The following is a 12,797-nucleotide window of genomic DNA, read 5'->3' as shown; positions in this document are numbered from 1 at the left end:
GGCGGGAATGTTTAATTTAGTTGTAGGGGAGGGTTTAAACTGATCTGGCAGGGGGATGGTAACCAGGATGCTAGGTTACAAGATGCTAAGGAGAGGGAGGAAGTGTATAGAAACAAATCCAATGAGGATGGCAAGAAGGACAGGCAGGTGATAAGTCAGGATAATTTACTGAATAATAGAAGTACAACAAATCAGGATGTTAGGATACAGAATGTTAGGATCGGGGATGAGGATGTTAGGATACCGAATGTTAGGATAGGGGATGAGGTCTACAGGAACATGTCTAAGATAGTAGGTAGCGAAGATAGAAGGATGGACAGGTGGAAAGTCAGGATAATCTGCTGAACAATAGAAGTACAATAAAATCAATAGCAGATACCAGTCTAAACGTACTATATTTAAATGCACGTAGCATCAGGAATAAAGTAGATGACCTAGTGGCACAACTACAGGTTAATAAATATGACATCGTTGCAATCACTGAGTCGTGGCTTCATGATGGATGTGATTGGGAACTGAATGTCAAGGGGTACACAGTGTATAGGAAGGACAGGCGGGTAGGCAGAGGGAGAGGTGTGGCCATGATGGTTAGTAGTGATATAAAATCAATAGAAAGGACGGACATTGGGTCAGAGGAAGTGGAATCCTTATGGGTGGAGCTAAGAAATAGCAAGGGTAAAAGGACAATATTAGCGGTCATATATAGGCCCCCTAACAGCAGTCAGGAAGTGGACCATAAATTGCAGATTGAGATAGAAAAAACGTGCCAGAGTGACAATGTGAAGATAATTATGGGGGATTTTAACATGAAGGTGGACTGGGAAATCCAGCAAGGCGGTAGAACTCAGGAGAGTGAGTTTGTGGAATGTCTAAGGGATGTTTTTCTGGAGCAACTTATTGAGGAGCCCACCAGGGGATCGGCTGTTTTGGATTGGGTGCTGTGCAGTGAACCCGAGGTGATTAGGGAACTAAAGGTAAAGGAACCACTGGGAACGTGATCACAATATGATTGAGTTTAGTTTCAAGTTTGAGAAGGAGAAGCTGATAACTGGCGTATCGATATTTCAGTGGAATAAGGGAAATTACAAAGGTATGAGAGAAGAGTTGGCCCAAATTGATTGGAGGAGTAAGTTAACTGGAGGGACGGTGGAGGAGAAATGGAAGAAATTTCTACAGGAAATAAGGAAAATGCAGGATAGATATATTCCAAGAAAAAAAGGTTTTGAATGGAAAAAAGGCACAGATGTGGATAACAAGGGAGGTGAAGGATAAAATAAAAGCAAAAGGGACGGCGTACAAAGTAGCAAAAATTAGTGGGAAAACAGAAGATTGGAAAGTTTTTAAAAATCTGCAGAGAGAAACTAAGAAGGTCATTAGGAAAGCAAAGGTGAGTTATGAAAGGAAGCTGGCGGACAACATTCGGAATGATTCTAAGAGCTTTTTTAAATACATAAGGAATAGAGAGACACGGGTTAACATAGGACCAATTGATAACGGTGCAGGAGGTATTTTAATGGACGATAGTGAGATGGCAAGGGAATTGAATGAATATTTTGCATCGGTCTTCACCGTGGAGGACATAAGCAATGTGCTGGTTAGCCAGGAGTCTCACGAATTGGAACTGAGTTCAGTTGAGATTACTAGGGAGAAGGTGCTAGGAAAACTAAAGGGACTGATAAGTCTCCCGGACCGGATGAGGTGCATCCCCGGGTTCTGAAGGAGGTGGCTGTAGAGATAGCGGAGGCATTGGCGATTATTTTCCAGGAATCGATAGATTCTGGCATGGTTCCGGAGGACTGGAGGGTAGCGAATGTAGTTCCGTTGTATAAGAAAGGTGGGAGGCAGCACAAAGGAAATTACAGACCTATTAGTCTGACATCAGTGGTGGGAAAATTATTGGAATCTATCCTCAAGGAGGAGGTTACCGAATACCTAGAGGCACAAGGCAAGATTGGACCTAGTCAACATGGTTTTGTGAAGGGGAGGTCCTGTCTGACCAACCTATGGGAGTTTTTTGAAGAAATCACAGGTAGGGTGGATAAGGGAGAGGCGGTAGACGTTGTGTATTTAGACTTTCAAAAGGCCTTCGATAAGGTGCCTCACAAGAGACTGATTAATAAGATGAGAGGTCATGGAATTATGGGTAGGATAACAGAATGGGTGGAGCAGTGGCTGGTTGGCAGGAAGCAAAGGGTGGAAATAAAAGGATCTCGTTCTGGTTGGCTACCGGTTACTAGTGGTGTGCCGCAGGGGTCGGTGTTGGGGCCACTCCTTTTTACCTTGTACATCAATGATTTGGATGATGGAATAAATGGTTGTGTGGCTAAGTTTGCGGATGACACCAAGATAAGTGGAGGAGTAGGGAGCAGAGAGGAAATAGAAAGGATGCAGAGGGACCTAGACAGTTTAGGAGAATGGGCAAGGAAATGGCAGATGAGATTCAATGTTGAGAAATGTGCAGTTGTACACTTTGGAAGCAGAAATAAGCAGGTAGATTATTATCTAGAAGGAGAGAAGATTGAAAGTACGGTAGTATAAAGGGACTTGGGGGTACTCGTACAAGATACCTTAAAAGTTAACCACCAGGTTGGATCGGTGGTTAAGAAAGCGAATGCTATGTTGGCATTCATCTCGAGAGGTATTGTGTATAAAAGTAAGGAAGTGTTGATGAGGCTCTACGGGGTACTAGTGAGGTCTCATTTGGAATACTGTGCGCAGTTTTGGGCCCCACATCTTAGGAAGGATGTGCTGACGTTGGAGAGGGTTCAGAGGAGATTTACGAGAATGATTCCGGGAATGAAAGGGCTTACGTATGATGAGCGTTTGTCGGCTCTTGGACTGTACTCACTGGAGTACAGAAGGATGAGAGGGGACCTCGTAGCGACATTTAAAATGTTGACAGGAAAGGATAGAGTAGATGTGGCTAGGCTGTTTCCCTTGGTGGGCGAGTCCAGGACCAGAGGGCACAGTCTTAGAATTAGAGGGTACAGTTTCAAGACAGAGATGAGGAGAAATTTCTTTAGCCAGAGGGTGGTGAAATTGTGGAACTCCTTGCCACGCACAGCAGTGGAGGCCAGATCAGTGGGGGTGTTCAAGGAGGAGATAGACAGATATCTAAATAGTCAGGGTATCAAGGGATATGGGGATAAGGCAGGAAAATGGGATTAGAATAGTTTTTTTCCCCACCCCATTTCTTTTTCCCTTTTCCTTGGAGCAGACTCGATGGGCCGAATGGCCTGCTTCTGCTCCCTTGTCTTGTGATCTTGTGAAAATTCTAAAGGGCATGTAGGAACAGAGAAACCTAGGTGTATGTGTATAAATCTTTACAAGTGGCAAGGGATGTGGAAAGTGCAGTAAGAATACAAGATCTTGGGATTCATACTGCAGGCACAATGCAACAAGTTACATCACATTGAACCTGTAGAAAACACCAGTCAGTCATTACTGGAGTACTGCAACTAATTCTGGTCACAATATTTTATGAAGAATGTGAAGGTTTTGGAGGATACAGAAAATATTTGCTGAAATCGTTGCAGGAATAAGAGATTCCAGCTTCATGTTCACAGTTAAGCTGAGGATATTCTCTGGAGGTCATATTGAAAAGAGACTATTTGAATAGGTAGATATATGCAAGCTATTCCCCATACGGCTCAATGACCAGGAGCAGAGATTTTTAAAAATCTTGCTAAAGAAACAGGAGATGCAAGTAAAAAATGTTACAAGTAGTAATTATCTAGAAGCTACTGTAAGAATGTTGGAAACAGAATTAAAGGGGAACTGGACACACACAAGACAAAATAAGGGCCATGGGGAAAACAGGAGTGCTTTAGTAGGAGAAGGCAAACATTTGGATCACACTTTGCCCTGAGTGTAGTAATTCGATGCTCCTATGGTTAAAATTCTTTTGTGTCGTGCACTATAAGAGCACATTATTAGGTCTAGAAAAAGAATGCTACAAGATTTGTCGACTTTTGTGATAGCACATATAAACTAACACTGTCAAAACACCAAGATGTAAATTAATAGTTCTGGCACAGGACAAAATGCATCAAATATACATGCTAACCAGGGGAAAATAAAAGGCTACATTAAAGGAATCTGCCAGTTGTGGAAATAAAGGATTGTTTCCAAACTTGTGCACCTTCTGCAGATTAGCCACACCTGAAGAGAGCATACAGCAAACACTGGACTGGAATATTGAGATGCTGGTTCCCTGATGACACTACTTAACAAATTATCCTTCTATTCAAAAATAGCATCAGATATTCTAATTAGCACATTACCTGATGCACCCAATTTATGCTCATTCGATCTCCAGTATTTTGACAAAGGAATGCTATAAACCATTTGTATAGAATATTTGAGTGCTCACAATGTGATGTGATTCTGCAATTTAGCAACTTGTTAACAAAAACCTCGTTTTAAAATGGTGTCTTTTCATCTCTGGCTTCTCAAATGTCTGAGACATCATTAGCCTGAATTCACAATTGTATCTCAAGACATCCTCTAGCAAGTCCAAGGTCATCCCAAAAACTGTGCATCCTATTCCTTCTTCAATCCTCATTTGCTGATTGCCCAAGTTGAACTACTACAGGTTAATCTCAAAATGAGATTTGAACTCTACATTAGATCCATTACTAATAATGTCTGCACTCTGAAACACTTACTTCTGAGTAGAGCTATTCTTCTTAAATTGCATGACTGCATGTTTATATAGTATGTAATCCCGTTCTCTTTGAATGCTTTCTAGCTTGTTGGCAAGCAGAAATGAAACCAAGATGCTGAATCAGCATTTTATATTTTGAAATTTAAAAAACTGAAAGAATAAAGCAACTTAGCAATTTCTTGCCTACTTATCCTATTGCTGGATCAAAACTCTGGCATTTGTGGGCTTGCCTTAAACAACTTAAGGACTTTTATTTTCCAAAAATACTTAATGGTTAAAAAATGAGTAACTGGTGAAATTTATTATAACATGTTAAATGTCAGCCATCATTAATTGTAGCTCCTTATGCTGACTCCACTTATGTATTATTGTAATATTTGAAAAACTAGAAATGCACACTTTTAACCCTCTCTGGTAATCCACTTTACCTTGAAAAGCCTTTATATTTCCTTCTTTTACTGCCATTTATTTTTGCTAGTTTGTATAAATAGGTTCAGATTGATTTTTTTCAGCAAAATGAGATAAGGGAAAGGAAATTGCAACATGTACCATGATTAGATTAGCACAGAAGGCCTTCTCTGCAAGTTGTTTCTGTGGTGATCTTGTCTGGAATAGAATATCAAATGAGAAGGGTCAATATAGATAGTGAGGGGAAAATGAAGCTGTACTTGAACAGAATTTTGAAGGTGGCAATATAGATTGTTATAGCTGTTTAAAACATACAGGGTCCTTGACTTTAAAGTTTATTTTTTTTATATATATATAAAAAACCACTAAGAAAAATATTAAGACCTTCATGAGTGTGTAGAAGATTTGCTCTTCATACGAGGTACATAGCAGCATCCGCCTTAAGAGTCGGAAAATTGCAGATTCTAATTCCAATCCACTTAATACACCAATACTATATAGAGGGGATGCTACGCACTGGAGATGTTGTCGTTCAAAGAGACTTAAACCAAGCTCATTAGATGGATGTAAAAAAAATGGCATTATTTTGGGGAGAAAAAGTTACTCCCTGGTTGATATTTATAATCCCACCCCCAAAAACCTGAAGTATTATCTAAGTCATCATCACATTGCTGTTTATGTAGGTTTGCAACTACACAATGGGGACTATATATCAAAACTATTCCACTGACTGAAGAGCATTTGTGGTACATGCAGGGATGCTGAAAGCACCACACAAACAACTTGCTTTCACACACCCCACCTGGCCCCTCCCTCTGAATATCCACCTTCTTTATTCTAGTATTTCAAGATTTTGTTGCGATGTAACTTAAATGGATCCAGCAAAAATATGGTCCTTGCCACATGTTTGGCACTGTGAAAGATATGTCTTGAATGAAGTGTCAAAGAGGTTCTCCTGTAGTTCAGCAAATGGGAGTGTCTTCGCTTGCAATCTGTCTGGAAAATTCTGGTGCTTTTAATTGAAAAATATTAAGTTTTTGAAGCTAGAAATGTAAATATTATCCAAGGTATGTCATCCAAATATCATGTTATTCGATAATAGATTTGAACTCCTGGTCAGAGCAGGAAGAATTTTCATGAGAGGTCAGAGAGAGACCAACCATAATTTTGTAGTAATAGATCATAGATGTGCTGCCTTGTTCTTGATGTTGATAGCAGCAAGTTGAAATAGCTCCCTTTCCATTATTTTGTGAAGTTTCAAGTTCATTATCATTCTTTTACCCAAAACAAAAGAGCTAACAGTGGAGTTTTGTAGGTGTAAAATAATTTTTTCAAAAGTAACCTATAGGGTGTAACTATCTAAGAACAGAGAACTAACCAACACTTGATATGTTATTAGGCCTGGCAAAATATTTTCCAAATAGTTTTAAGCCTATTGGATTAAGAATTCACTGCATTCAAACAGGTGCTTTTATTTTGTTTATAAATAGAAATATTTTACTCTTTGGTATTTAAGAACGAAATTGCAGGCCAAAAATTTCTAACATCTCGGATTCTTATCTGTATGTTCCTTGACTTCAGACATGATTTGAAAGGTCAGAAAAATAACTAATGCACAGAGAATAGAGGAATATTCAACTGCCTAACTAGGTGAGAACTACCCATCTATCCTAGCCCAGTTTACTATAGCCTGCTACAACGCAGACCTCTCAACACTCCAGCATTTGGACGCATGTCCCTACTCTCTGGAAAGCAATCTAAACTCATTTATGTTCAAATGCACATTGAACTGGTAGAAGATCCCAAGCTTATAAAATGTAAGGCACCATTCCAAGATGAGGAGCAAAGTTAAGATTGATGGGGATAGGAAAGGAGTCCCAGAGAACAGGTACACCTGGTCCTAAGGGTGGAAAGTTAAGAGGCAAAAATTTGGAACATATTGGTAATGAAGATCAGTGAAGTGACTGCAGCAACAAGTTGAGAAAGTTCATAAAAAGGGTGATTGGGAGAATAAAAGATTGGGAGAATGGGGAAAGACGTGGCAGATAGAATACAGCATAGGGAAGTGTACAGTTATGCACTTTGGTAGAAGGAATCAAGGCGTAGACTATTATCTAAACAGGAAGTCAATTCAGAAATCAAAGCTGCAAAGGAACTTGGGTGTCCAAGTGCAGGATTCTCTAAAGTTTAACTTGCAAGTTGAGTCAGTAGTAAGGAAGGCAAATCCAATGTTAGCATTTATCTTGAGAGGGCTAGAATATAAGAGGGTGTAATGCTGAGGCTTTACAAGGCATCAGTCAGACCACATTTGGAGTACTGCGAGCAGTTTTGGGCCCCATATCTCAGGGAGAATGTGCTAGCATTGGAGAGGGTCCAGAAAAGGTTTACAAGAATGATCCCAGGGATGAAAGGGTTAATGTATGAGAAGCATTTGATGGCTGTGGGCCTGTACTCACTGGAGTTTAGAAGGATGTCAGGGGATCTCATGGAAACCTGCCAAATATTGAAAGGCCTGTATAGAGTGGACGTGGAGATGTTTCCAGTAGTGGGAGATTCTAGGACCAGAGGGCACAGCCTCAGAATAAAAGGATGTCCTTTAAGAACAGAGATGAGGAGGAATTTCTTTAGCCAGAAGAGGTGAATCTGTGGTATTCATTGCTACAGGTGGCCACAGAGGCCAAGTCATTCAGTATATTTAAAGTGGAGGCTGATAGGTTCTTGATTAGTGAGGGTGTCAAAGGTTACGGGAAGAAGGCAGGAGAGTGGGGTTGAAAGGGACAAATAAATCAGCCATGATCAAATGGCAGAGCAGACTCAATGGGCTGAATGACCTAATTCTGCCTCCATGTCTTATGGATTTGTAAAAGAGCAGAAGCATTTCAATTCAATATCTAAAAATGGGTTGGCATAGACAGGTGTCATTAGTTCACAGAATTTAGTAGATGGAATGAAGCAAGCTAGAGGTAGTGGAGAGAGCATTACAAATTTCAGTCTTGGGGCCCTGCTTTTCATAGTTCAAACTTTCCAGTAACTATTTTAAAACAAAGGTTTTAATTAAAGACATACTTTGTTATCCTGTCCAAATTTGCAATTTGTTTCTGATTTCGGATGACTTCAATAGCATTCCAGAGTCGCTGGACCACTTGCGAGTCTGACAGCCTCCGTTTTGTTAGACGAGCCATGGTCTTATCTAGTCAGTGAGCTGCATCGAAAGAATAAAAACAACAGGGTTAGTCAAGAGTAGTGGCACTGAGCTAAAACCCTGCTCATTTATTCAGTTGCAGAAGGCTAAAATTCAGATTATGATTGTGATTGGCTTTTCTTTTTAATGCTAAAAACGAAATAAAAATTTTGGATGCAAATTTGATGCCAACAATTGAACAACCTTAGGAAAAAAATGTGGACACCAGGGGCAAGTAATCTTCTAAAAGGAAAAACAATCTGAAGCTTGGGCATGCAGATGCTGCCCCATGACATTAAAGTCCTGTACACAGCCTTTGCAAAAGCTGGGAAATTTAAATTCCTGCACATACCTCTGCTGGAAACCTATGATTTATGATTACAACTTACCTGAATCAAAAAAATACATTGTTCACAACATAGCTTATTGGGCTACCTTCAGAATAACTAGTTGCTATGGGAACAACACCTCCATCACTCAAGTTTCCTCTTACACTGTTCAACACAAGCTATCCCTGGGTGATGAACACTACATACGAAGGAGCTAAATGTTGTTCAAAAGTCTGACATACATAGAAACTTTTGTTCCTACAAACAGGAAAATTAGTTTCCTCTCTTTCTACTTTTAGTAATTGTTTTTTTTTAGAAAAGTATTGTGCATTTGATGCAATTCATTTCAACACTGTAGAGATATGGTAACCATATCAGGTGATTTTAGTATACTTTCAGACTTATGGACAAAAAGAAATCGACTCGTGGACATCTGTAAAAACGGAAGTCACTCATTACCCAGGGACAGCCTGTACTATTCTGCATCTGCCCTTCAGGAAAGCTCAGCTTAACAAGTAACAGTGTCTAAAATGTAACAAAATGTCTCACACCTCTTCAGTGTTGCAACATTCATCAATTAAGAAGTTAGGGCACATGTCCAAAACCTACCTCATTGATTAAGTTTTAAGGTGTACAATAAAGGAGAATAGTAGTGGTAAATTAGTTTAAGAAAGGGAATTCTGAAGCTTAGACAATGGAAGTCATAGCACTGCCAACCAGTGATGGAGGAATTAAAATTGGGGTTATTCAAAAGGATAAAATTGGAGTGTATTTGCTCCAAGACTGACAGAGACCTAGAGGTACACTTACACAGTTCCTTGAAAGTGGCCATACAGTGAAAGTGGTGTTAAGGGCACTTTCCTTTATCAGTCTGTATACTAAGTACATGAGTAAGTACATGGAATGAGCTGCCAGAGGAAGTAGTAGAGGTGTGTACAATTACAACATTTAAAAGACATTTAGACTTGTACAAGAAATTTCACCACACCCTGGTGTATATGACAGTAATCTAATCATAGAAAAGGTTAAGAGGGAAATGGAACTAGCTCACTTAGGCAACTTGGTCAGTTTGGGCTGCAGGGCCTGTTTCTGTGCTATATAACTGACTCCAAGGGGCATTGTAGGGTTGGAGGAAATAGAGATCAGAAGGGGCAGAGACATAAACAGTGAAATAGTCTTCAGGATTGCAGGCATGGCCTCACTAAATCCTTACATAGTTTCAAAATATCCCTACTATTCAACTCTTTCACTGCAATAAGCACTTGCCTTCCCAAATGTTAGGTTTAAGATGAGGTACGAATTTTAAAGGGGATCTGAGATGCAAGTTTTTATTAAAAAAGAGTGGTTGATATCTGGAATGCGATAACAGGCATTTAGACATACACTTAAACAGGCAAGGCATAGAAGGATACAAGTCCTAATGTATGCCAATCCCATTTTCTGACAGGGGCAAAAAGGTCAGTATGGACATCATGAGTCAAAGGACCTGTTTCTGTGTTGTACAAATCTATGACTCTATGTTAACTTACATTTTTCTTCATCTCAATTCCTTCTAAAAATCAATTCACTTACTTTACATTAAAAAATTGTTTTTCATTCTTCCTGCCAATGTGGATTATTGCACATGTCCACATCATTCACCAGAATTACTTTTAAAAAATAGTCTAAATAACTACACTCTTCACAGCTCATTTCCCCTCTTCACAGCTCATTTCCCCTTAGTTTATATTGTCACCAACCATTTTTCAAGCTTTCAGATACAAGGTCAACCACCTGAAACACTAATGGTTCTTCTCTCCACAGATGCTGCTTGTGCATCTCCAGCATTTTATTTTTGTTTTCCAACATTTGCAGCATTTTACACTTGGCTTAAGATTGGTTGCCTTTTCATTATAATAGGTTGTAACCAGCTGAAGCCTTAACACTGATCCATACAGCACTCCATTAGCTATTGACTGCCAATCTGAAAAAGGCCATTGTTTTCTGTCCATTAACCAAATGCTCACTAATACATTACTCAACTGCAACAGTCCAAATCTTGTTCCACATACACTGGTGACACTGTATCAAATGCTTTCTGAAAATCCAATACACTTAATCTTCCTCCTTATCTACCCTGCTAATTACACCTTCAAAAACTAATCTGTCAATGATTTTCCTCTCAAAGTAGTGTTGATTCTGCCTAATGCAATTTTTTTTAAGTGCCCCAGTTCCACCTCTCCAATAATCGATTCAACTAGATAATATTTTTAATACAAGTCAGGCAAGGGAATAGAACTTTTCTAAATCAGTGCAAAAGAAATGGATTAGGCCTTTCCTTAATCATTTTCTAATATCAGAAGGTAAATAGGCAAATTACAAATCAATAAGCCACTCAAAAAGAACACATTACACCTGAGCTAAGAAAAATTGGACCAACTAATAGGGAGCACATCAAAAAAAGTATACACCATGAACCTGTATGCCCAGTATGTTATACACTAAACAGTGGCTAGTGTCAATTCACTTCAAAGTAATTCAAAAGCAAAAAAACACTGCTAGAAATCCAAAACAAAAAGAAAATGCTGGAGCTAGCTGGTCAGGCAGGATCTGTGTAGAGAGCAAAAGATTTAATGCTTCAGATCAATGACCTATCTAAATGAAGTACAAATCTTAATAGATCAGCATCATTTAAAAAGACAAAGTAAAACTTCCTTGGCTCCACTAAAAATGGGCAAGTTGCTTCAATTCTTCCAGGTTTTTTTGTTTCAAAGTGCTGTTACGGACTCAGTGAATGTCCCTTTAAGATAGAGAGTGTGTGTGTGTATTTGAGTGTGTGGCATGCTTACGTCAATAGAAGATAAAGGACGTAATGACGTTGTAGAAGTCAGAAGAAGAGAGAGAAGGGAGAGAGACACCAGCCTGCTAGTTTTCTCTATCGATGGATGAGAAACAATAACTGTGTCTGCCACTGAAATCCATGTATGAAAGTTGGAAGTAATCTGGTGGAGTTCACTTTGTTGCTGACCTGTAGAAGGAAACAGGTATTTGTGTGTGGACGACCACGATTCGGATGCTTTTCGGGGTGAGGAAGTCACTACCGAGTAAACACTGGAGTGTCGTTTGGGTTCCATCGTGGAACATTTGGATTTCGTATGTACTCTCTCTCTGTTTTTCTACATCTACATCTTATCTTCTGACAACGGTGGTTGTTGAAGAAGCCCTTGCTCATGTTTCACCTTATGGCTTGCGGAACTGAACTTTAAGAACCATTCCGGAACTGGGAGTTTTGGACTTTGTCACACACACGCGAAGAGTTTAGTTTTGGGGTTAACGTTCAAAGTTTAACATTTTTGAATTCTAACATACTAACATTTTTACTTTTATTTTACGTATTATCATAAGTAGTGATTAATAAAATAGTTTTTAAACACTGAATCAGGCTCAGTGTGTTTCTCTTGTTGCTGGTTCGTGACAAAACTGGGGGCTCGTCCGGGATCTTGCACTGTCACAGCTGGTTCGTGACAGTGCAAAATGCTGATTTAGTTTCTTGGGTTCATTTCTACTCATCAAAAAGCATCAGGGGGAGGGGGGAGGAATTGTCCATGTTTCGGGTTGACACCCTGCATCTGTACAAAGAGAAGTTGGGGGGGGGGGGGGGTGGAGGAGGGAAAGCAAGCTCAATACTCCCTTTCAAATGCAATTTAAGTGCATCTCCCAGCAGTGCAAGACTGGCAGTCATAAACAGCCTTACTAGGTTTGTAACTCCCAGAGCTGGCAAAAGCTGGGCCCTAGTGGCTAGGTGGCCTCTTAATACAGGTTGTGCAAGCTGAAAGCAGGTAAACTAATGAAAAGACATTTCTGTATTTCCCCCAATGTGTATCCCTCAAACCAACAGCAATAACGATCCGATAGCTAGCAAGTTGAGTTTCAGTTCTGCCACACATCTAACCCGAAGAATATTATTCCATTTGTGGGTCCTCAGGGTACATTCGACGCCAACCAGCATACAACAGTGACTACACGTCAAGCATAGTTCATCTGTTGTGAAAGGCATTACATAGGATCTGGCCTGCCAGTCAAACTCACTACTCAGTCCTCACCAGTTCATGTTTATCCAAGTAGGATCGTGATCCAAGTGAGCAGCTTCCTGCAAGGAAGGCACAGCGAGGCCACAGCGGCAAGTGGTGCACTGTCCCAGAACACAAACTCTTTTTCCTCCAATTCATTTATT

General features: G+C 39.8%; 1 protein-coding gene across 4 annotated transcripts in view; it reads right to left on the bottom strand.

Annotated features, from left to right (window-relative positions):
• zmynd11 (zinc finger, MYND-type containing 11) overlaps positions 1–12,797 on the bottom strand; it is a 140,102-nt gene that overhangs the window by 80,430 nt on the left and 46,875 nt on the right. For 2 of the 4 annotated variants that reach the window (XM_052016510.1, XM_052016509.1), the window contains exon 2: positions 8,141–8,276. The exons of 1 other annotated variant lie outside the window; for it this stretch is intronic. In XM_052016510.1, the coding sequence (XP_051872470.1) occupies positions 8,141–8,256 (116 nt within the window). In that variant the 5' untranslated portion in view covers positions 8,257–8,276. Of the gene's footprint in view, positions 1–8,140; positions 8,277–12,797 lie in introns of those variants that run through there. One more of the 4 variants, XM_052016512.1, reaches the window with a different exon arrangement.

Source organism: Pristis pectinata, chromosome 5 (genome assembly GCF_009764475.1).
Source record: "Pristis pectinata isolate sPriPec2 chromosome 5, sPriPec2.1.pri, whole genome shotgun sequence".
Taxonomy (NCBI): Eukaryota; Metazoa; Chordata; class Chondrichthyes; order Rhinopristiformes; family Pristidae; genus Pristis; species Pristis pectinata.
This window is presented reverse-complemented; position numbering and strand designations above follow the sequence as displayed.